Source organism: Oncorhynchus nerka, linkage group LG25 (genome assembly GCF_034236695.1).
Source record: "Oncorhynchus nerka isolate Pitt River linkage group LG25, Oner_Uvic_2.0, whole genome shotgun sequence".
Lineage (NCBI taxonomy): Eukaryota > Metazoa > Chordata > Actinopteri > Salmoniformes > Salmonidae > Oncorhynchus > Oncorhynchus nerka.
Window position 1 is genome coordinate 57,534,822 of NC_088420.1, and position 21,440 is coordinate 57,556,261.

The 21,440-nt window shown below is 42.7% G+C and overlaps 1 protein-coding gene across 2 annotated transcripts; it reads left to right on the forward strand.

The window, feature by feature from the left end:
* Positions 1-846: 846 nt before the first annotated feature.
* LOC115109727 (endoplasmin-like) lies at positions 847-20,329 on the forward strand. 2 transcript variants are annotated; one of them, XM_029635002.2, is made up of 16 exons: positions 847-973; positions 1,628-1,730; positions 5,867-6,008; positions 9,638-9,754; positions 10,027-10,358; positions 10,581-10,692; positions 10,953-11,057; positions 11,204-11,320; positions 11,521-11,736; positions 11,913-11,978; positions 12,225-12,494; positions 12,946-13,191; positions 16,755-16,891; positions 17,079-17,157; positions 19,616-19,849; positions 19,938-20,329. In XM_029635002.2, the coding sequence occupies exons 1-16, from the start codon at positions 925-927 to the stop codon at positions 19,959-19,961; spliced, it is 2,349 nt and encodes a 782-aa protein (XP_029490862.2). In that variant the 5' UTR covers positions 847-924; the 3' UTR covers positions 19,962-20,329. The 2 variants fall into 2 exon arrangements, with proteins under 2 accessions (XP_029490862.2, XP_064865971.1); XM_065009899.1 differs by lacking the exons at positions 16,755-16,891; positions 17,079-17,157; positions 19,616-19,849; positions 19,938-20,329 and adding an exon at positions 15,376-15,549.
* The last annotated feature ends 1,111 nt before the right edge of the window (positions 20,330-21,440 follow it).

A 21,440-nucleotide genomic window follows, 5' to 3' on the forward strand; every position in this document is an offset into this window, starting at 1 on the left:
ATAACCATAATTTGTTTTTCAACAGGATAATGACCCAACACACCTCCAGGCTGTGTAAGAGCAATTTAACCAATTTTCAGTTTTCTACAATATTGAACACAGCATGACATGCAGAAAATTCAGAGGTTGTAATTGAAGGGATATATACAGCTCATGTTCTTCAAAATAGGCTACAAACACACACACACACGCACACACGCACACACACACACACACACAGCATTATCACCACTTTAAAAAATGGTTTTATTCCTGACCACCACCTTGTGGTTGGTTGTTGAAGCTGCAGATAACGGACAGTCTACTGTAGATACAATTATCTATCCATTAATCATATCAAATATTTCAGGTTATCCCAGAAACCTAGATGCTACTGAGCTGACCGTGGATTACATGTCGGCTCATGCCTCCTGCACATGCATAGATTTATGTCCCTAAAATATCCTATCCCTCTGCTTTTCTTTATTGCGTGAATAAATGTTTCTTATGTTTTGCATTATGAATGTCTGGTAGGCTATGAGCTTCTCTAAGTGAACAAAACATCATTATAGAAAATAAATAGAACATTGATCAATAATCATCATTACAATACAATTTATAATCTACAACCACTGATTGAGCAACATGCGTAGACATTGTCTGTTGAGCAATAATCTTTGCTGTCTCAACTAGAAGCGCTAAAATAATTATTTTGCTCATGGTTACAAGACACGTGTTAAATTGTACATGGAAGACATTTATTGGGAGAAAATGTGCTGTAGATAGTGAAATGTCCTGCTGCTATTGGCTGAGGTTTGTGCGTGGTGTCCTGTGATTGCTCCGTTATGGGGGGGTATTAAATGGAGCGCTGTTGGTGGGAGTGCGAGTTTGTTATTCTTCCTGCTTGTCTGAAGAGCTGGGCTTCATTCAATCATATTTCACAAAATGAAGCGGATCTGGTTTATTGGGCTGCTCTGTGCACATTTAGCTTTCGGTGAGTATCTGAGGATATGTTGTATTATTAACGGTATTCATCCACATGAGCTATCTAGCTCTTGAACTCGAGTTCCTTCATTTGTAGCCAGGTAAACTAGATGGCTGGCTAGCTAAAATTCAAGCTTGCAATTCAAACGAATAGTTACCTAGATATGGGTATCATTGGGTTTTTTATTTGTATGAATTAACGTTTTATTAATTGGAATTGATTCAAGGAGATTTGTTCACTTCACACGTGTTTCTGAAAGTCTCCTTACAGATACAAGCAAATATCGTTCCTTTTCCTAGCTTTATAGTTGATTAACTAGTAACCCCATAGCCCTACACCCTCTCGGATTACAGTATTTCTTGGCTTGCTCATCCTAGTTATCTCAGTTTGTTCTAACCAGAATACAGGAAATTCATCTAAATAATAAAGCTGTTTAGTTATAGCCCATTAATGAATAGTTTTAATCTGCTGTATTAAGTGCAATTACCCCCCCCCCCCCTACATAGATTGCATGCCATTAACTATGTTTCAATCCAGCTAACTAGATAGATACATGTTAGATAGATAAATGTAACTAGATACACATTCAGCCTCTGAATAGGTGGCCCTTCACATAAGTCCATTCACTTAAGTCTTTTCCGAACTAATCTGTTCTAATTTCAGCATCTGTGAGAGCAGAAGATGGACTTGACATTGATGGGACTGTGGAAGATGATCTGGGAAAAAGCAGAGATGGTTCCAAAACAGATGATGAGGTGGTGCAGAGGTAGGTCAGAGGAAGAAACTTGAGAGGAACTTGATTCATAGGGGAGGTCATAGCATCTCACAGCTGGGTTGTATTCATTAGGCACCAAAAGAAAGAAAACTGACAAGTGGATGCTTTACAACGTTTTCTGTTTTGTGCCCTAATGAACTCAACCTTGATCTGTGTACAGTATTTGAACAGATGACAGAAAATGACACCTTACACTTCGACATGTCACTATGCCATGACCTTTTGGACTAGGCCTCGGAAGGCCCTGAGTGTCTCAGTGTTCTAAGGCACTGCATCTCAGTGCTAATCAAATCAAATTTTATTTGTCACATACACATGGTTAGCAGATGTTAATGCGAGTGTAGCGAAATGCTTGTGCTTCTAGTTCCGACAATGCAGTAATAACTAACAAGTAATCTAACTAACAATTCCAAAACTACTGTCTTATACACAGTGTAAGGGGATAAAGAATATGTACATAAAGATATATGAATGAGTGATGGTACAGAGCAGCATAGGCAAGATACAGTAGATGGTATCGAGTACAGTATACACATATAAGATGAGTATGTAAACAAAGTGGCATAGTTGTATTACATAAGGATGCAGTAGATGATATAGAGTACAGTATATACGTATACATATGAGATGAATAATGTAGGGTATGTAAACATTATATTAGGTAGCATTGTTTAAAGTGGCTAGTGATATATTTTACATAATTTCCCATCGATTCCCATTATTAAAGTGGCTGGAGTTGAGTCAGTGTGTTGGCAGCAGCCACTCAATGTTAGTGGTGGCTGTTTAACAGTCTGATGGCCTTGAGATAGAAGCTGTTTTTCAGTCTCTCGGTCCCAGCTTTGATGCACCTGTACTGACCTCTCCTTCTGGATGATAGCGGGGTGAACAGGCAGTGGCTCGGGTGGTTGTTGTCCTTGATGATCTTTATGGCCTTCCTGTGACATCGGGTGGTGTAGGTGTCCTGGAGGGCAGGTAGTTTGCCCCCGGTGATGCGTTGTGCAGACCTCACTACCCTCTGGAGAGCCTTACGGTTGTGGGCGGAGCAGTTGCCGTACCAGGCGGTGATACAGCCCGCCAGGATGCTCTCGATTGTGCATCTGTAGAAGTTTGTGAGTGCTTTTCGTGACAAGCCAAATTTCTTCAGCCTCCTGAGGTTGAAGAGGCGCTGCTGCGCCTTCACGATGCTGTCTGTGTGAGTGGACCAATTCAGTTTGTCTGTGATGTGTATGTCGAGGAACTTAAAACTTACTACCCTCTCCACTACTGTTCCATCGATGTGGATAGGGGGGTGTTCCCTCTGCTGTTTCCTGAAGTCTACAATCATCTCCTTAGTTTTGTTGACGTTGAGTGTGAGGTTATTTTCCTGACACCACACTCCGAGGGCCCTCACCTCCTCCCTGTAGGCCGTCTCGTCGTTGTTGGTAATCAAGCCTACCACTGTTGTCGTCCTCAAACTTGATGATTGAGTTGGAGGCGTGCGTGGCCACGCAGTCGTGGGTGAACAGGGAGTAGAGGAGAGGGCTCAGAACGCACCCTTGTGGGGCCCCAGTGTTGAGGATCAGCGGGGTGGAGATGTTGTTGCCTACCCTCACCACCTGGGGGCGGCCCGTCAGGAAGTCCAGTACCCAGTTGCACAGGGCGGGGTCGAGACCCAGGGTCTCGAGCTTGATGACGAGCTTGGAGGGTACTATGGTGTTGAATGCCGAGCTGTAGTCGATGAACAGCATTCTGACATAGGTATTCCTCTTCTCCAGATGGGTGGGTTAGGGCAGTGTGCAGTGTGGTTGAGATTGCATCGTCTGTGGACCTATTTGGGCGGTAAGCAAATTGGAGTGGGTCTAGGGTGTCAGGTAGGGTGGAGGTGATATGGTCCTTGACTAGTCTCTCAAAGCACTTCATGATGACGGAAGTGTGTGCTATGGGGCGGTAGTCGTTTAGCTCAGTTACCTTAGCTTTCTTGGGAACAGGAACAATGGTGGCCCTCTTGAAGCATGTGGGAACAGCAGACTGGTATAGGGATTGATTGAATATGTCCGTCAACACACCGGCCAGCTGGTCTGCGCATGCTCTGAGGGCGCGGCTGGGGATGCCGTCTGGGCCTGCAGCCTTGCGAGGTTTAACACGTTTAAATGTTTTACTCACCTCGGCTGCAGTGAAGGAGAGTCCGCATGTTTTCGTTGCAGGCCGTGTCAGTGGCACTGTATTGTCCTCAAAGCGGGCCAAAAAGTTATTTAGTCTGCCTGGGAGCAAGACATCCTGGTCCGTAACTGGGCTGGTTTTCTTCTTGTAGTCCGTGATTGACTGTAGACCCTGCCACATACCTCTTGTGTCTGAGCCATTGAATTGAGATTCTACTTTGTCTCTATACTGACGCTTAGCTTGTTTGATAGCCTTGCGGAGGGAATAGCTGCACTGTTTGTATTCGGTCATGTTACCAGTCACCTTGCCCTGATTAAAAGCAGTGGTTCGCGCTTTCAGTTTCACGCGAATGCTGCCATCAATCCACGGTTTCTGGTTAGGGAATGTTTTAATCGTTGCTATGGGAACGACATCTTCAACGCACGTTCTAATGAACTCGCACACCGAATCAGCGTATTCGTCAATGTTGTTATCTGACGCAATACGAAACATATCCCAGTCCACGTGATGGAAGCAGTCTTGGAGTGTGGAATCAGCATGGTTGGACCAGCGTTGGACAGACCTCAGCGTGGGAGCTTCTTGTTTTAGTTTCTGTCTGTAGGCAGGGATCAGCAAAATGGAGTCGTGGTCAGCTTTTCCGAAAGGAGGGCGGGGCAGGGCCTTATATGCGTCACGGAAGTTAGAATAACAATGATCCAAGGTTTTTCCAGCCCTGGTTGCGCAATCGATATGCTGATACAATTTAGGGAGTCTTGTTTTCAGATTAGCCTTGTTAAAATCCCCAGCAACAATGAATGCAGCCTCAGGATGTATGGATTGCAGTTTGCAAAGAGTCAAATAAAGTTCGTTCAGAGCCATCGATGTGTCTGCTTGGGGGGGAATATATACGGCTGTGATTATAATCGAAGAGAATTCTCTTGGTAGATAATGCGGTCGACATTTGATTGTGAGGAATTCTAAATCAGGTGAACCGAAGGATTTGAGTTTCTGTGATCACACCACGTCTCGTTAGCCATAAGGCATACGCCCCCGCCCCTCTTCTTACCAGAAAGATGTTTGTTTCTGTCGGCGCGATGCGTGGAGAAACCCGCTGGCTGCACCGCCTCCGATAGCGTCTCTCCAGTGAGCCATGTTTCCGTGAAGCAAAGAACGTTAGTCTCTGATGTCCCTCTGGAATGCTACCCTTGCTCGGATTTCATCAACCTTGTTGTCAAGAGACTGGACATTGGCGAGAAGAATGCTAGGGAGTGGTGCACGATGTGCCCGTCTCCGGAGTCTGACCAGAAGACCGCCTCGTTTCCCTCTTTTACGGAGTCGTTTTTTTGGGTCGCCGGCTGGGATCCATTCCGTTGTCCTGGTTGAAAGGCAGAACACAGGATCCGCTTCGCGAAAATCATATTCTTGGTCGTACTGATGGTGAGTTGACGCTGATCTTATATTCAGTAGTTCTTCTCGACTGTATGTAATGAAACCTAAGATGACCTGGGGTACTAATGTAAGAAATAACACGTACAAAAAACAAAACTGCATAGTTTCCTAGGAACGCGAAGCGAGGTGGCCATCTCTGATGGCGCCGGAAGTAACTAGAGGTGTCACTACAGACCTGGGATTGATCCTGGGCTGTATCACAACCGGCTGTGATCGGGAGTCCTGTAGGGCGGTGCACACTTGGACCTGTGTCATTTGGGTTAGTTGAAGGTTTAGCTGGGGTCAGCCGCCATTGTAAATAAGAATTTGTTCTTAACTGACTTGCCTAGGTAAATAAAGGATAAATAAAAAAAATACCCCTGGTGGTAGATGCTTGACGCACCCTCTCCAGGAGTCATGCCCATGGTCTACATTGCTGACTGTGAATCAGCCCATCATTAAATCAAATTCTTGTCAGCAATGTTTAAAGCATTGTCTAGGGAACAGAAATGTGATGACAGTGGTCATTGACTTAAGTGCTTAATCCTTTCAATATCACTAATTTTCTGCTCCTCCTCCAGGGAGGAGGAGTCTATCCAGCTGGACGGGCTGAACGCAGCTCAGATAAAAGAGATCAGAGAGAAATCTGAGAAGCATGTCTTCCAGGCAGAGGTCAACCGCATGATGAAGCTTATCATCAACTCACTCTACAAGAACAAGGAGGTGAGTGGTGGTGGCTGGGGACAAACACTCACGCACAAACATGCTGGGGAACAGTCTTTATGCTGTTGTAGACTTGAAAGATAATGGAAACATCCCTAAAATTGGAAGGGTTCTCTTCCTGATTATTCCCTCCTGATTCTGGTAATCCTCACACTGCACGGGGGAAAGGTTAGTCTGGAGCTCTGTCAGGCACTGGGTGTGAACTCCACCCTTTTGTTCCAGCCCTGCTCCAACGCATCAGATTCTACAAATCAAAAGCCTGCACACCAGTAACCCAGATCTCCAGATGGAAAGTTGAGTGTCTTATACAGTAACAGTGCTGTATTTTTGACTTAGGCATATTTTATGATATTGGTATCGAAGTAAAAATTATGGTTTTGCCGCTACACTTCAAGCTAATGATTAGCCCATTGGGGTAGCCTAAACAAATGCAGATGTGCAACCCCATGTTTCAGCCATCTGTAGCATAACCCAGGGGTTCCCCAACTATTTTGGCCCACAATCTCATTTTGATGTGTAAATTATCAAGACTACAACCATGTGACGGAAAATTACATAATTGGGGCTATGGTAGTCAAACATTCTAACAGTATTTTGGATTTGGGTTCTTAACTCCACATACTTTTTAATGTGGGTTTATGATTGTCAATTGCAAATTAGTCTGACATAAGACAAATCTCACAACCACTAAGATGCGTGTGCCTGATGCATGTTGCGTCTTAAGGTGAACGCACCAATTTGTAAGTCGCTCTGGATAAGAGCGTCTGCTAAATGACTTAAATGTAAAATGTAATGTATGCGTCGGAGCGTCTCGAAGTCAGTGGTCGACAGTGCACACATCTCTCCTGTCACATCCAATCTGGACGCATTGCTTTTTCATGCAGAGAAGAGCACTGAATCGGCACACCATGCGTTTTAATGCTCAGAGGGAGATGGCACAGTATTCCCTTTTGAGTCAAGAAGCAAAACTCCTCCATAGTGACAAGTTGTCTGCAACATTTGGTCACATGACTGCTGATCAGCTACAAGTGAAATCGAACCTGCACATCAACTGAGCCATGATCACATTCAAATGGATTTTGCACTTTGTCAATCATCTCTTGTATTTGCTCTACATGCTTGTGTTGAGTTCCTGCAATGCCTGCTACGTCAGCAAGGATACTTTTTTTTCTTTTTTCATTAGCCAACTTTTTTTGGGTCATAACGAGTCAATCCCCCCCCAATTCCAAAAATCTTTCCAACATTCCCCCTCGCTAACCACCAAGCCTCGGTGGGAAATAGAATATTGTCATGCTCTGATAAAATATCTCTACATAGTTTGATGCATGACAAGCGTTACCTGAGTCATCTGATTTCTGCTCTATTGCTGCCATTTGGTCTCATTGTATCCATTATAGTAGCTCAGTGGGTGTATCATACAAGGCTTGCAGGGGAAGACTCGTTAATAACTAGAGTGCAGAGGCCGACCCACTGCCCCCGTGATCAATGGAGCCCCATCTGTGCAGAATCCCATGGAATCCAGATACTGACTGTTAGAACTTGGTGGTCTATAGCAGCTTCTCACAAGAATGGGCTTTAGGTGAGGCAGATGAACCTGTAGCCATATTACTTCAACAGTATTTAATGAGATCCCCTCTAAGTTTTACAGGAATGTGCTTCTGAATATAGACCGCAACACCGCCCCCATTGGAATATTTTTGTCAATATAGTGAAACCGCACACTGAACATCCCATGTGCTGTTTCATGCTCTGGAATCATGAGACGGAAAAATATGTCCTCATGAATAGCACCCCCCGAAATGTAGCTAACAAGTGTCAATGCGTGGGCGTATCGGCCCTCACAGCTAACATCCATTTGTAGTGCACAAGATGTGGTTTGAGTTAAGTCATTATCATCATGATTGCTAGCTATAGTGTCAATTATTCGTTTGTGTTATCTGACAAAGGTGTTGATGTGACTTTGCCTCTGCCTGCCCGGAACATTGTTTTCACCATATCAATCGTAGGCCATGAGTGCTCGAACGATCTTCAACTAATTACTGTAACTATATTTGGTCTGTTGTGTTGAAGACCACGTTACTCTAGAATTTAATGTGTGCATTTGCAGGACACAACAAACAATAAAACAAGCCAAGCATCACAGTTCTGCTCCCTAAATTCCTTTACACTCAATTGTGTTCCAACCGCTCCCTCTGCACACGCCTGTGCCGTGAGCCTACAGAAATGAATGCCTGTAAAGTGATGGGCTTCACAAGTGACATGTCTTGCAGTTTTATCACGTTCTAAATGCTGGTTGACTGAAGTTGGGAAATGTGTTCCTACAATGAACTACAGTTTTGGAATTGCGTAATTCTCCTCACGCCTCGATCACACCAACGGTGTCATTGCATTTTGGTACACCAGAAGCACTCTTGCGCACATCCAGATACGGCACACTATTTTGCCGCATGACTTCATCGGCCTAGATCACACTGGTAGCGTCATGTGCAAAATAGTACCGGGGCGCAACAAAGTTCAACATTCACCTTCTGCTACCATTTTTGTCAAGCGGTCTACGCATAGTTTGATGTATGCGCTTGATAAATCCAACATATGCAGGACACACTGCAACCCAATGCTGCAAGGCAGACGCAGCATTCCGTTGGAAATGAGTAGCTGTGTTCGAATCAGGACCCTGTCTTTCAAAGAATTCAATGTAGAATTGTTAATCTATTTAGAAAATTCAGAACAGGCTTAATTAACCTAATCGATCGTCTGTATATTGGAAAGACCGATTTTTGGTTTGTAACCATGAGATTTCTTTCAACTTTCAAATTGAGCCCTGTTTCAAATGATTACTCTTTGAATAACTGTTCTTGACATGAGATGTGAATCACTTCGGTCTAATCTGACCTCATTTTAATTGGTTAACTTTTTTTTTAACCAAAAATGTGTCTTGAATGTGATCTCGGGAAATAATAGCGGATTGTCTGTTAAATTTACAAAACAAGGCCATGCCGTTGCACAACCATAGGCTTCTACAAGTGGTACACTGTGGTTTCACAATATTACCAGTTGATATTAGTTTCAGGCCATTAGGATTCGTTATCTGTAATTGTTATGATAAATTAGGCATTGTTGGCATGTAGTGTGAAATGTTGCTTTTCTAAAAATGGCTTATATAAGTTTATTTTTTATTTTGTAGTCCTCCAAAAAAATTGTCAGTACTTATGACAAAGGTCATATGACCATCCCTAATCAACTACGGCCGGTAATATCAAAGTCTCTGCAATTAGTGTGTGGTTTCATAACGTAGTGGGTTTAGCCATTCACCTTGGGGATGATTCAAGTGTAGCCTTTTCCCATGATCTAAGGGTGCTCTCTGGCTGAATTGAACCACATTACAATGATTAATACTTTTTTTATCAGGTGACCCAAGCCCTAGTTTGGGAGCCACTGGCCTAACCACTATGCTACATCAGTAAGCCTACAGAATAATGCTTATTGCTAATAGCACACCTGCCTGATATGAACTGTGTAGGCTATTTTGAAAGAGTGGTCCCTAAATACAGATTGTGGATTTAATCAAACCAAGGGGGCAAATGGGTATAAGTCAACCATAACCATTTATTTACTCCTGTGTGTTGTAGATCTTCTTGAGGGAGTTGATATCCAACGCCTCTGATGCTCTGGATAAGATCAGAATGATGTCTCTGACCAACGAGGATGCACTGGCAGCCAATGAGGAGCTCACCATCAAGATCAAGGTGTTTTATGGTCCTCACAGGTTCAATCTCAACTCGCATTCCGTACTGGAGAATGTCCAAAGTTCCTCCTTTCAGACCTTCTCCAGTGGGTTTTGGGTTTTGAGACTGTTAGGAGCGGATGCAAGGAATCAAGTAAAGCTGAATTGAGGAAGAGCCAAACGCCTTAACTTTGTAAATGTTTTTGACTGATCCATTCCACAAGACATGGAAATCATAAGATAAATACTCGTAGGACTTCTGAGCTTGAGCTTTTATCTTAATTTTTTCCCCAGATGGACAAAGAGAAGAACATGCTCCACATCACTGACACGGGCATCGGCATGACCAAAGAGGACTTGGTCAAGAACCTGGGTACCATCGCCAAGTCGGGCACCAGCGAGTTCCTCAACAAGATGACGGAGATTGAAACCGAGGGCCAGTCCACCTCTGAGCTTATTGGCCAGTTCGGCGTGGGCTTTTACTCTACCTTCTTGGTTGCCGACAAGGTGATCGTGTCTTCAAAGCACAACAACGGCACACAGCACATCTGGGAGTCTGACTCCAATGAGTTTTCTGTCATTGAGGACCCTCGCGGGGATACGCTCGGCAGGGGCACCACCATCACGTAAGTGGCTCCAATGGCATACTCCCAAAAGTGAATATCCCGCCCATCTGGCAGTGCTCCAAGTATTTAAGTTTTGAATACTAGGTGATGGTATTCATATTGTGGCCATGATTTCAATGAACTACTTATGTAGCATTGAAAGATGAGATGACACGGGACAAAATCCCACAATGAAATCCAATGTACAAAGCCTTGCATTTCGCATTTGTTTTACTCTTCCAGGTTGGTGATGAAGGAGGAGGCTACAGACTACCTGGAGCTGGAAACCATCAAGAACCTGGTCAAGAAATACTCACAGTTCATCAACTTCCCCATCTACATCTGGGCCAGCAAGGTATAGGAGTGGAACTATATCATTTACTGTTCATTGTCTCCTGTCCTCTCATCTGCACTGATTAGAAACATTATGTTGGTAGTTGCTCATCATTAGACTGGCTTTCATGTGGTCTGTTTTCAGATCATTGCAGATGGAGAGGATGGATTTGAGACAATTGAGGGCGTCATAGTTCGTTGTCAATGGCACAACCCATGGTGTTCTACAGCAGTGAGCTGTAGAAATAACATTTTACCATGTTCCCTTCTCTCCCTACCCAGACAGAGACTGTTGAGGAGCCCATCGAGGACACCGATGTGGAGAAAGATGACACTGAGGATGAGCTAGAGGTAGAGGTGGAGGAAGAGGAGGACAAGCCCAAGAAGGTTAAAACAAATGAGTTTTTATTTTGTTTCCCTAAATTCTCCTTCAGTTTATTTGATCCATTCCAATACTAGCACACCTAAGCCATCAACTTGATTTTGATAAGTGACTTTTTAAGTACCCAAGCAACTTCATTCCTTTCGTCCAGGTTGAGAAGACCGTGTGGGACTGGGAGCTGATGAACGACGTCAAGCCTATCTGGACGAGACCAGCCAAAGAAGTAGAGGAGGATGAGTACAAAGCCTTCTACAAGACTTTCTCTAAGGTATGCAGTCTGCACCTCCTTTTGACATTTCTTCCTTCCACTGGTTTTTTTTAGCTAATGTGCCTTTTTATTTTTTTCTCTTTGGGGTCTTGTCTTAGTTTACTGTAAATCATTGACAACTGCTGATGTAAAAAGGGCTTTATAAATCAATACATTTGATTGGTGTTCGAATTGTATTGATTTTTCAGTCTTCCCTCCAGGACACAGATGAGCCCCTCTCCCACATCCACTTCACAGCTGAGGGTGAGGTCACCTTCAAGTCCATCCTGTTTGTCCCCGTTGCTGCCCCCAGGGGCATGTTCGACGAGTATGGAACCAAGAAGAACGACTTCATCAAGCTCTTTGTCCGTAGAGTCTTCATCACTGATGATTTCAATGACATGATGCCCAAATACCTGAACTTTGTCAGGGGAGTGGTGAGTGACGTAGCTACTAGGGCTATGCAGGCTTGGATCAATAAAGGAAATTGAAAACGTTAGTTTACGATCTGAATTGCCTGAATAGAAATGTATTTGACCCTGCTGTACATTTGAATGATAGTTCATTTAATTACTTCAGTTTTTCTGATTTATGATTGTGATTGTTTGGTTAGGTGGACTCTGATGATCTGCCACTGAATGTATCAAGAGAAACCCTGCAGCAGCACAAGTTGCTCAAGGTAAGCCTCTCTAATCTCAAATAAGCAAGTTCAGACTGTTAACTGACAGGTTTCGGTCAGATCTCTTCTCTTTGGTGCTTACAGAAGATGATGATTTGAACATAATTACTTATCAATTTGTAAGTCGCTCTGGATAAGAGCGTCTGCTAAATTACTTAAATGTAAATGTATCATTAACCAATGTAGTGAATGATGTGAACTTCATAATTAAAGCCCCTTCCTCCCTTACGTTTCCCCTCCATCCAGGTCATCCGTAAGAAGCTGGTGCGTAAGACCCTGGACATGATAAAGAAGATTGCAGAGGAGCAGTACAATGAGAAGTTCTGGAAGGAGTTTGGCACCAACATTAAACTGGGTGTGATCGAGGACCACTCCAACAGGACTCGTCTGGCCAAACTGCTGCGTTTTCAGACCTCCAACAGCGACACGGTGCTGGCCAGCCTGGAGCAGTACGTAGAGAGGATGAAGGACAAGCAGGACAAGATCTACTTCATGGCCGGAACCAGCCGCAGGGAGGTGGGTAGAGTGACTTTGAACACTCCCCTCTGTATAGTATAGAGCCAAATTACAGGTTTTTGTACTTGGAGGTACTGTAGGTATAGGTGACTCTGATGTAATGGTATGTATAACAGATGAAGGAGAACAGGTGCCCGCTGTACTTCAAGGCCAGAACCAGCTACAAGCAAGTGGGTAGAGGGTGGACCATAAACTGGATGAATTAAAACACTACCCTCTAAATTTTCCCTTGACTTTTCCTCCCTTACCTTGAATTCTGATATTTTCAACCGAGGTCAAGGTAAGGAAGAAAGTCACATCCCCGAAAATCTGAATCAACCACTCTCAGCTGGTCCCAATTCGCTCACTACTCCTTCCCCTTGGCCCTTTGTTTGCAGCTCTGTAAGGAGTAATATAGTCAAGGTTAATGTTCCTAACCCTTGTCTTCCCTTGTGGAATGTCCTCTCCCCAGGCTGAGTCTTCTCCCTTCGTAGAGAGTCTGTTGAAGAAGGGTTATGAGGTAATCTACCTGACAGAGCCAGTGGATGAGTACTGTGTCCAGGCCTTGCCAGAGTTCGACGGTAAGCGCTTCCAGAATGTGGCCAAGGAGGGCATTAAGTTTGACGAGAGCGACAAGGCCAAGGAGACCAGGGAGGTCCTGGAGAAGGAGTACGAACCCCTCACCACCTGGATGAAGGACAGCGCCCTCAAGGACAAGGTAACGTGCAGATAATGAATGTGAAAGACCAGACTTCAGAGAACTTTTTTTTTTTTCCCAGAATGTTTAGTCATGATTAGGGCTGTGGCGGTCATGACATTTTGTCAGCTGGTTGTCATGAAAAAGACTGCCGATCTCACGGTAATTTACCTTCTAATAAACACGTTTAGCATCTCCAGGCCTCCACACATAATTAAACTTAGCGGAATAAAATAGGAGGGATATGTTTCACATTCCGGAGTGCATGTGACCAGTGGCACCTTAAGTGGGGAGGATGGACTCATCGTAATGGCTGGAATGGAATAATTAGAATGGTATCAGTCGTTCCACAAATACATGCTTTTGATACCATTCTATTCACTCTATTCCAGACATTGAGCTGTTCTTCCCTCAGAAGCCTCCTGTGGAGTGTGCATATGAAGTGGCTATGTTGAGTGGAAAAGTGATCATTTGAAACGGGTCCTATAGGCTAGATTCAGTTATTCTGTGAATTGAGTTGTGAATGATACAAACTTAATCTAAATGTATATGGGTTGCATGATGTGACTAGACCATTGACTATTGAGAAAGTTGGGAGAAAAAAAAAAGCTTGCGCTTTGTTCCTTGCCTCAGGCTGCACAGCTGTTCCCGTAAGTGATCATCTTTTCACCAATCAGATTGATCTCAATTTAATTTTGTCTTCAATATTATGTCAAATTAGTTTAGATTTAGAATGGCCATATCCATATGCACGAGAATGGAGGCTGCACGCTTTCCTGCTAGTGTTTCAATGATGCCGGGTAGACATCACTCCATGCATCAACAACTGTTTGTAGAGCATGCTCTCCAAACTGCTCAAATTGTATGCCATGGGCTCTCTAACCCTGTTCTTGCAGCTACCCAGTGCTTAATTTGGAAAATTAAATGAACTCAGCAAAAAATAAACTTTCCTTTTTCAGGACCCTGTCTATCAAAGATGATTTGTAAAAATCCAAAACTTCACAGATCTTCATTGTAAAGGGTTTAAACACTGTTTCCCATGCTTGTTCAATGAACCATGAACAATGAATGAACATACACCTGTGGAACGGACATTAAGACACTAACAGCTTACAGACGGTAGGCAATTAAGGTCACAGTTATGAAAACGTAGGACACTAAAAGAGGCCTTTCTACTGACACTGAAAAACACCAAAAGAAAGATGCCCAGGGTCCCTGCTCATCTGTGTGAATGTGCCTTAGGTATGCTGCAAGGAGGCATGAGGACTGCAGATGTGGCCAGGGCAATAAATTGCGATGTCCATACTGTGAGACGCCTAAAACAGCACTACAGGGAGACAGGACGGACAACTGATCTTCCTCGCAGTGGCAGACCATGTGTAACAACACCTGCACAGGATCGATACATCCTTACTGAAAAGAAGAAAAAAAATGCCCAATTGCTAGGTTATTCAAATTCACAAATTTTTGCTTAAATCCATAAGCCGCCCTGCACAATGAACCAACAGCAGCCCCTAAGGCTATACATTCTGACTCGTGGATAGACATTTAGATTTTTCATTAGCATTGACGTCGGTGGTTAGGACGATAGAGCCCGAAGTACCAGGCCATAAGGACAGGATGGTCGTTAAGCAGGTTGGGTACTACCAAATGATGTCCAGAGTGCATAAAAATACATTACTGTGACTCAACGGTTACATGGGATTTTACTGCAGTTAGTGCCTAGGGAAAGTATTCAGACCCTGTGACTTACTCATTTTGTTATGTTACAGCGTTATTCTAAAATGTATTCATAGTTTTTTCCTCAACCTACACTCAATAACCCATAATGACAAAGCAAAAACAGGTTAAGACAATGTTGCTTATTTATAAAAAACTGAAATATTACATTGACATAATGTTCCCCTTCTCCCCCGATTGCTCATTTTGGCTGGGCGGCCAGCTCTAGGCATCTTGGTGGTTCCAAACTTCTTCCATTTAAGAATGCAGGCCACTGTTCTTGGGGACCTTCAATGCTGCAGAAATGTATTGCTACCGTTCCCCATATTTGTAATCTGAACAATCTTGTCTCGGCGCTCTATGGACAATTCCTTCGACCTCATGGCTTGGTTTTTGCTCTGACATGCACTGCCAACTGTAGGACCTTTTTAAAATAGACAGGTGTGCATTTCCAAATCATGTCCAAGCCAATTGCATTTACCACAGGTAGACTCCAAGGTGAAGATACAGCTCAAGGATCAATGGAAACAGGATGCACCGGAGCTCAATTTTGAGTCTCATAGCCAAGGGTCTGAATACTTATGTGAAGGTATTTCTTTTTTCTTTTTACCTGCTTTTGCTCTGTCATTATGGGATATTGTGTAGATTACTGAAGACTTGTATTAATTTAATTTATTTTAGAATAAGGCTGTAACGTAACACAATGTGGAAAAAGTCAAGGGGTCTGAATACTTTCCGAAGACAACGTATGACTCACTGCCAGTGTGGCAGTGATATGGTCACCGCAACAGCCCTTGTCATGATTAAAAACATGCTCAACGGTGAATCCGACCCTAAATGTCTTGGGATGAAATGTTTAATTGTATTTTTTTTTTTAACTAGGCAAGTCTTAAGTACAAATTCCTATTTACAATGACTGCCTAGGAACAGTGGGCTAACTGCCTTCAGTGGGATGACAGATTTGTACCTTGTCAGCTCGGGGATTCGCTCTAGCAACCTTTTGGTTACTGGCCCAATGCTCTAACCACTAGGCTACTTGTCATATATTGTGGGTGTTACGAATCCCTTTTGGCCCGACAGTCTAGGGGGGATGGTAATGAGACCCGTAACATAACTCATGCAAATTATTATTGTGACAAAGTAAAAGTGTGAACGAAATAACCACGACAACAGAAATCTACCGTCAAACTCCAGGTTTATTTATAAACACACGGTAATGGGGGGAGCAGGAAAAGGGGCTGAGCTGGACCCAAGGAAAGAAACAATAAGTATTCAAAAACACCCCTAAGCTAGACTAGCCTACTTTAACAACAGCTAACTAACTAACCAAAAATACAGTGGGTGGTCCGCCCAGTTCTAACTAGTGTATTTAACAAAGTTCACCTACGGGTAGTGTATGCCCATGGGCGACTTGTCTTGGTTTCCCCCTTTTCCCACCAGCAACAAACAAACACTATACCAAAAACAATACTCACAGGTGATGACAAAGTGCTATGAGGTGTTTAAACAAAAGAGGTTAAGACACAAAGCGAGAGTGAAACACAGAGACCTACAGACATGGCATTTACAGAGAGATTGAGCTAGAGATTGAGCTAGAGATTGAGCTTGAGCTCTAGAACAAACAAATGATGGGGTTTTTAAACCATGGGGAAGGAACTGTAATAGGATAGGAAGTAGGAGGAGGTGTGTCTTCTGATTGATGATTGATTGTTGACTGATTGGGGAGTGATGATTTTCACCTGTGAGGGGAGAAGGAGAGAAAAGAAACACACACACACACAGGATACACACACACACACACAGGATAACTGTATCCGTAACAGTGGGAAACCTTTTCTTATTTGCCAATTTAATTTTTTCTTTAGATTGAGAAGGCTATCCTGTCCCAGAGGCTGACCAAGTCTCCCTGTGCCCTGGTAGCCAGCCAGTACGGCTGGTCTGGTAACATGGAGAGGATCATGAAGGCACAGGCCTACCAGACAGGAAAAGACATCTCCACAAAGTGAGTGATCACTATGCACTTCAGGTAGCATTCTGAAGTGTTGATGTTACACAAAAGCTCAATCTGTCAATGGGAGACTTGCATGAATATTTGCGGTAAACCTGGATCTCACTTTATAATACCACCCTTTGTTTTGTGACACTTCTTGATCTCTTCCTTTATATTGTGTTCTGCTTTGTATTTCCAGTTATTATGCAAGCCAGAAGAAAACATTAGAAATCAACCCAAAGCACCCTCTCATCAAGGAAATGCTGAAACGCGTTTCTGTAAGTATCACATACACAACCATGTGAAGCTGTGTTCATAATACTCCCATCTCAACCTGATTATTGAGTGGTGCCAATGTGGTCCAAGCCAGAGAAAGTTCCTCATCTCATCATTTGAGTGATGTCTGTAATATAACACAATATTATTGATCTATACACTATACAGCGTTCCAAAGGTATTGGGACAGTACCCTTTTTTTTGTGTTGACTTCGGATTTGAAATTATGTTATGACTTGGTTAAGGTGCAGACTGTCAGTATTCATCTGAGGGTATTTTTGTACATAATTGCCCCCCCCCTCCCCATTTTAGGGGACCAAAAGTATTGGAACAATTTCACTTGTGTGGATTAAAGTTCAGTATTTGGTCCCATGTTCATAACATGCAATGACTACATTAAGCTTGTGACTCTACAAATGTGTTTTTGTTTTATTTTGTGCCCGATTAGAAGTGAATGGTAAATGCAGTCACTTCTATTGTGAATAGGATGTTTCTAAACACTTCTACATTAATGTGGATGCTACCATGATTACGGATAATCCTGACTGAATCGTGAATAATGAGGTGAGAAAGTTAAATACATCATACGCCCAAAGAAATGCTAACATCTCACCATTACAATAACGGGAGGATAACGTTTTTGTAATGGAGTAGTTTTTGTGCGTCGCACTCATTCAGGATTTTCCATAATCATAGTAGCATCAACATTAATGTAGAAGTGTTTAGAAACATATATTCTTTACAATAAGTGACTCCAAAATTACACAATACATAATTAATCATTTAATTTATATTTGGGCACAATCTGAAAAAACAAAAAGCATCCAACAAATTTGTACTCACAAGGTTGATCTTGTCATTGTGTGCTATGCCTATTGGACCAAATACTAAATGGTTTACTACTTTAATACACAAGTAAAATTGTCCCAATACTTTTTGGTCCCCTAAAATGGTGACTAGGTTCAAAAAGTACTGTAATTTCTAAATGGTTCAACCGATATGGATGGCCTCCAATTTAAAGCGGAGTCTGCACTTTAACCTAATTTTATCCTTCCATTACGTGTCACTCTCCCAATACTTTTGGAGCTCACTGATAGACACTGACAACTGAAATGGTAAATGTTGCTGTCAGTCTGATCTGTGGGCAGGTATTACAGTTTTTTGTTTAATACACTAACTGGATGTCACCCTAGACAAGTGTCTGCTAATAGTGTTGGAGTAGTGAACTACATGTAATTTAACTTAATTTTGCAGTAGCTTGGCGGTAGTTGAACAAAATTCATATCTAGGTAGTGTTTTCAGTAGTTAAAAATTTTCTCCATGTAACAGTGTAGCAAACTACAAACTGCTAAAAAAGTTGTGAAGTAGGCTATTTCCTTTTTTTCTGCATCAGACCCGGGCCCAGTTTCCCAAAAGCATATTTAAGGCTAAGTTGGTCGTTAGAACCTTCGTAGTAGCATCGTTAAATCTCAGAGCTGTTTCCCAAAATCATCGTTATTATCGTTCTTGAAAATGCCCGTAATCAAATATAAACCATGTGATTCTCTGACTGCTTAACTTCAGAACAAAATTGACAAGAAAAGAAAGTTGTCAATGTCTTAATTACAACCAACCAATAAAAAGATTCTTCAAATCAACTGAGATGGCTGAATTAAAATATAAACGCTAGAATATAGAACGCTAGAATATAGGCCTATTTATGTCATATTGGAATGCATTTCATGTTCTATTTTGCTACTTGTGGGCTATGTCTGTAATTTGTCTCCAATATATTTCATGTGTAGCTGAACATGTGCCAAATCGGGGATTTAGTGCATTTTTTAAAATTAAGTATTATAATAAGCCATTATAATAATAAGCTTTAATATTGGTAGTTTTTCTCTAGGAGCTGATCCCTCGTCAGTATTGTGAAATAATGTAAAGGTAAGATTTGAATGGAGAAAGTGGATCGGAGGGCAGCGCTCCCTTTTCGAACCTGTCGGCATCGACACATGCTCCAATGACTCACTTTGACTTTTCTATCTGTGTGGTGTTTTGGGTAACGCATGTTACGTCTTCGGGCCGTTGTAGGAACGATTCATCTTTAAAACACTTGTGAGCCTAAGTTCCGTCACTATCTGGGAAACCGGGCCCTGCCTAATTCTCACTTAGTCCATTTGTTTTTGGTGTTTAGGTTGTTACACATTCTGTTAACATATGGCCCCAAAGTGACCATTTGTAGTCTTGACATTTCCGATCAACATATGATGGTTAAATTAAGTCGTTTGGATGTAGTAAACTGCTTTTTTTTCAAAGAGAATTTCAGTTAAATAGTTTACTTTTAAGGTTCGCTTTAGTTAAGCTAAACTTTCAGTGTGAAGTAATTGGTAGCTTGGTAAACTCTTAAGAATAGCTTCCCCAACACTGCTACTAAATGACTCGAACTGTAAATATAACTTATTTGTATTCCTCGCCCCATAGACTGATGCCTCAGACCAGACTGCCTCAGACCTGGCCATGGTGTTGTTTGAGACGGCCACGCTGCGTTCAGGCTACCAGCTTCAAGACACCAAGGCCTATGGAGACAGGATTGAACGCATGCTGCGGCTCAGTATGAACGTAGATCTCAACGAACAGGTTGAGGAGCCAGAGGAGGAGCCTGAAGAGGCCGCAGAGGCTGAGGAAGAAGAGGAAATTCAATATGAGGATGAAGTGGTATGTTTTTAAGTACCACAACTATGTTTAGGCCAGTATCCACACATTAAGTCCTGTTACTAACTTTTCCTTCCTCTTTCCCATACAGGTAACAGATAAAGATGAATTATAAAGCATTAAATGAGTGTGGGTATCATGATGGACCTATCCTGGAGCTGAGCCACAACCAAGACCACCCATGGCCAACCAAGTCCTAGCCTTGAAATTCAGACCGAATTGAGCTTCATTCTGTACGTTTCACTCCATTATCTATGAATTAGTCATTACGACAGTGAAACCGTGTGATTCAGTCTGGATAGCCAAGACCACCACCAGCTGGCCAAGAACACCAATGGTCAGTGAAGACTAGCCAGGTCCCAGATCGGTTTGTGTGGTCTTGCCCAACAGATCAGGCTAAGTCAAGACATTGATGGCCATTGGCCACCTTTCACTCACTCAAGGTCCTGATCTGATTTTTTTTAATAAATTTTTTATTTAAGGCTTTGGTTTTGTTTTGTTACATTCCTCATGATTGTAAATTTGTTAATATTTCACTGAGCTGTCTTTGGAAAAGATGAAAGATGTGATCGATACTGTCACTTGATCCCGTTAAATAAATATTTATTGGGAAAAGAGTGACTTTTTATATTTTGTTTAAAAAAAAAAAGTGTATTAGGTAGTTAACAAATTCTTATTTACAATGACGGCCTACCCTGGCCAAACCCTCCCCTAACCCAGACGACGCTGGGCCAATTGTGCGCCTCCCAATGGGACTCCCGATTACAGCCGGTTGTGATACAGCCCGGGATCGAACCTGGATCTGTAGTGACGGCTCTTAAGAATAGCTTCCCCAACAGCCTTAGACCACTGCACCACTCTGGAGGCCCTCTATTTTTTTTTACTCTTTAAGAAGCACATGCAGTGGCTGACACAAAACAGATCTGGCAATAAGAATAGGCTATACTCTTGACCATTTATATCTAGGGATTGAGTTTTGCGCTTGAAGGAACTTTCTTTTAGGTTCAGTTTCATAATGTGCACCTGCTCATTAGTTCGCTAGCTAAAGAGGTGGGGGGGGCTTGTCACAAAGGGATTTTCATAGCAGGTTAGATCATTTCTCCTAACCTTAACCTCAGTCTCCTAAACTGCTATGAAAAAGTCACTTCGGTATATTTCATATGAAACAAATGGGGTACAAAGTGCAGCACAATGCACACAACACTAAGTGCTTTACCAAGCTATCTCGCAAGATGAAGAAATCTAATTAACTTCAAATCAAATTCATTTATATAGCCCTTCATACATCAGCTGATATCTAAAGTGCTGTACAGAAACTCGGCCTAAAACCCCAAACAGCAAGCAATGCAGGTGTTGAAGCACGTTGGCTAGGAAAAACTCCCTAGAAAGTGCGAAACCTAGGAAGAAACCTAGAGGAACCAGGCTATGAGGGGTGGCCAGTCCTCTTCTGGCTGGGCCGGGTGGAGATTATAACAGAACATGGCCAAGATGTTCAAATGTTCAGCATGGTCAAATAATAGGTCTGGGACAGGTAGCACGTCTGGTGAACAGGTCAGGATTCCATAGCCGCAGGCAGAACAGTTAACTGGAGCAG

Coding starts and splice junctions, on each gene's coding strand:
- LOC115109727 (XM_029635002.2), top strand. CDS start 925: ATGAAGCGGATCTGGTTTATTGGGCTGCTCTGTGCACATTTAGCTTTC. Junction 6,009..9,637: donor CACTCTACAAGAACAAGGAG/GTGAGTGGTGGT, acceptor TGTGTGTTGTAG/ATCTTCTTGAGGGAGTTGAT. Junction 16,892..17,078: donor GGAAAAGACATCTCCACAAA/GTGAGTGATCAC, acceptor TTGTATTTCCAG/TTATTATGCAAGCCAGAAGA.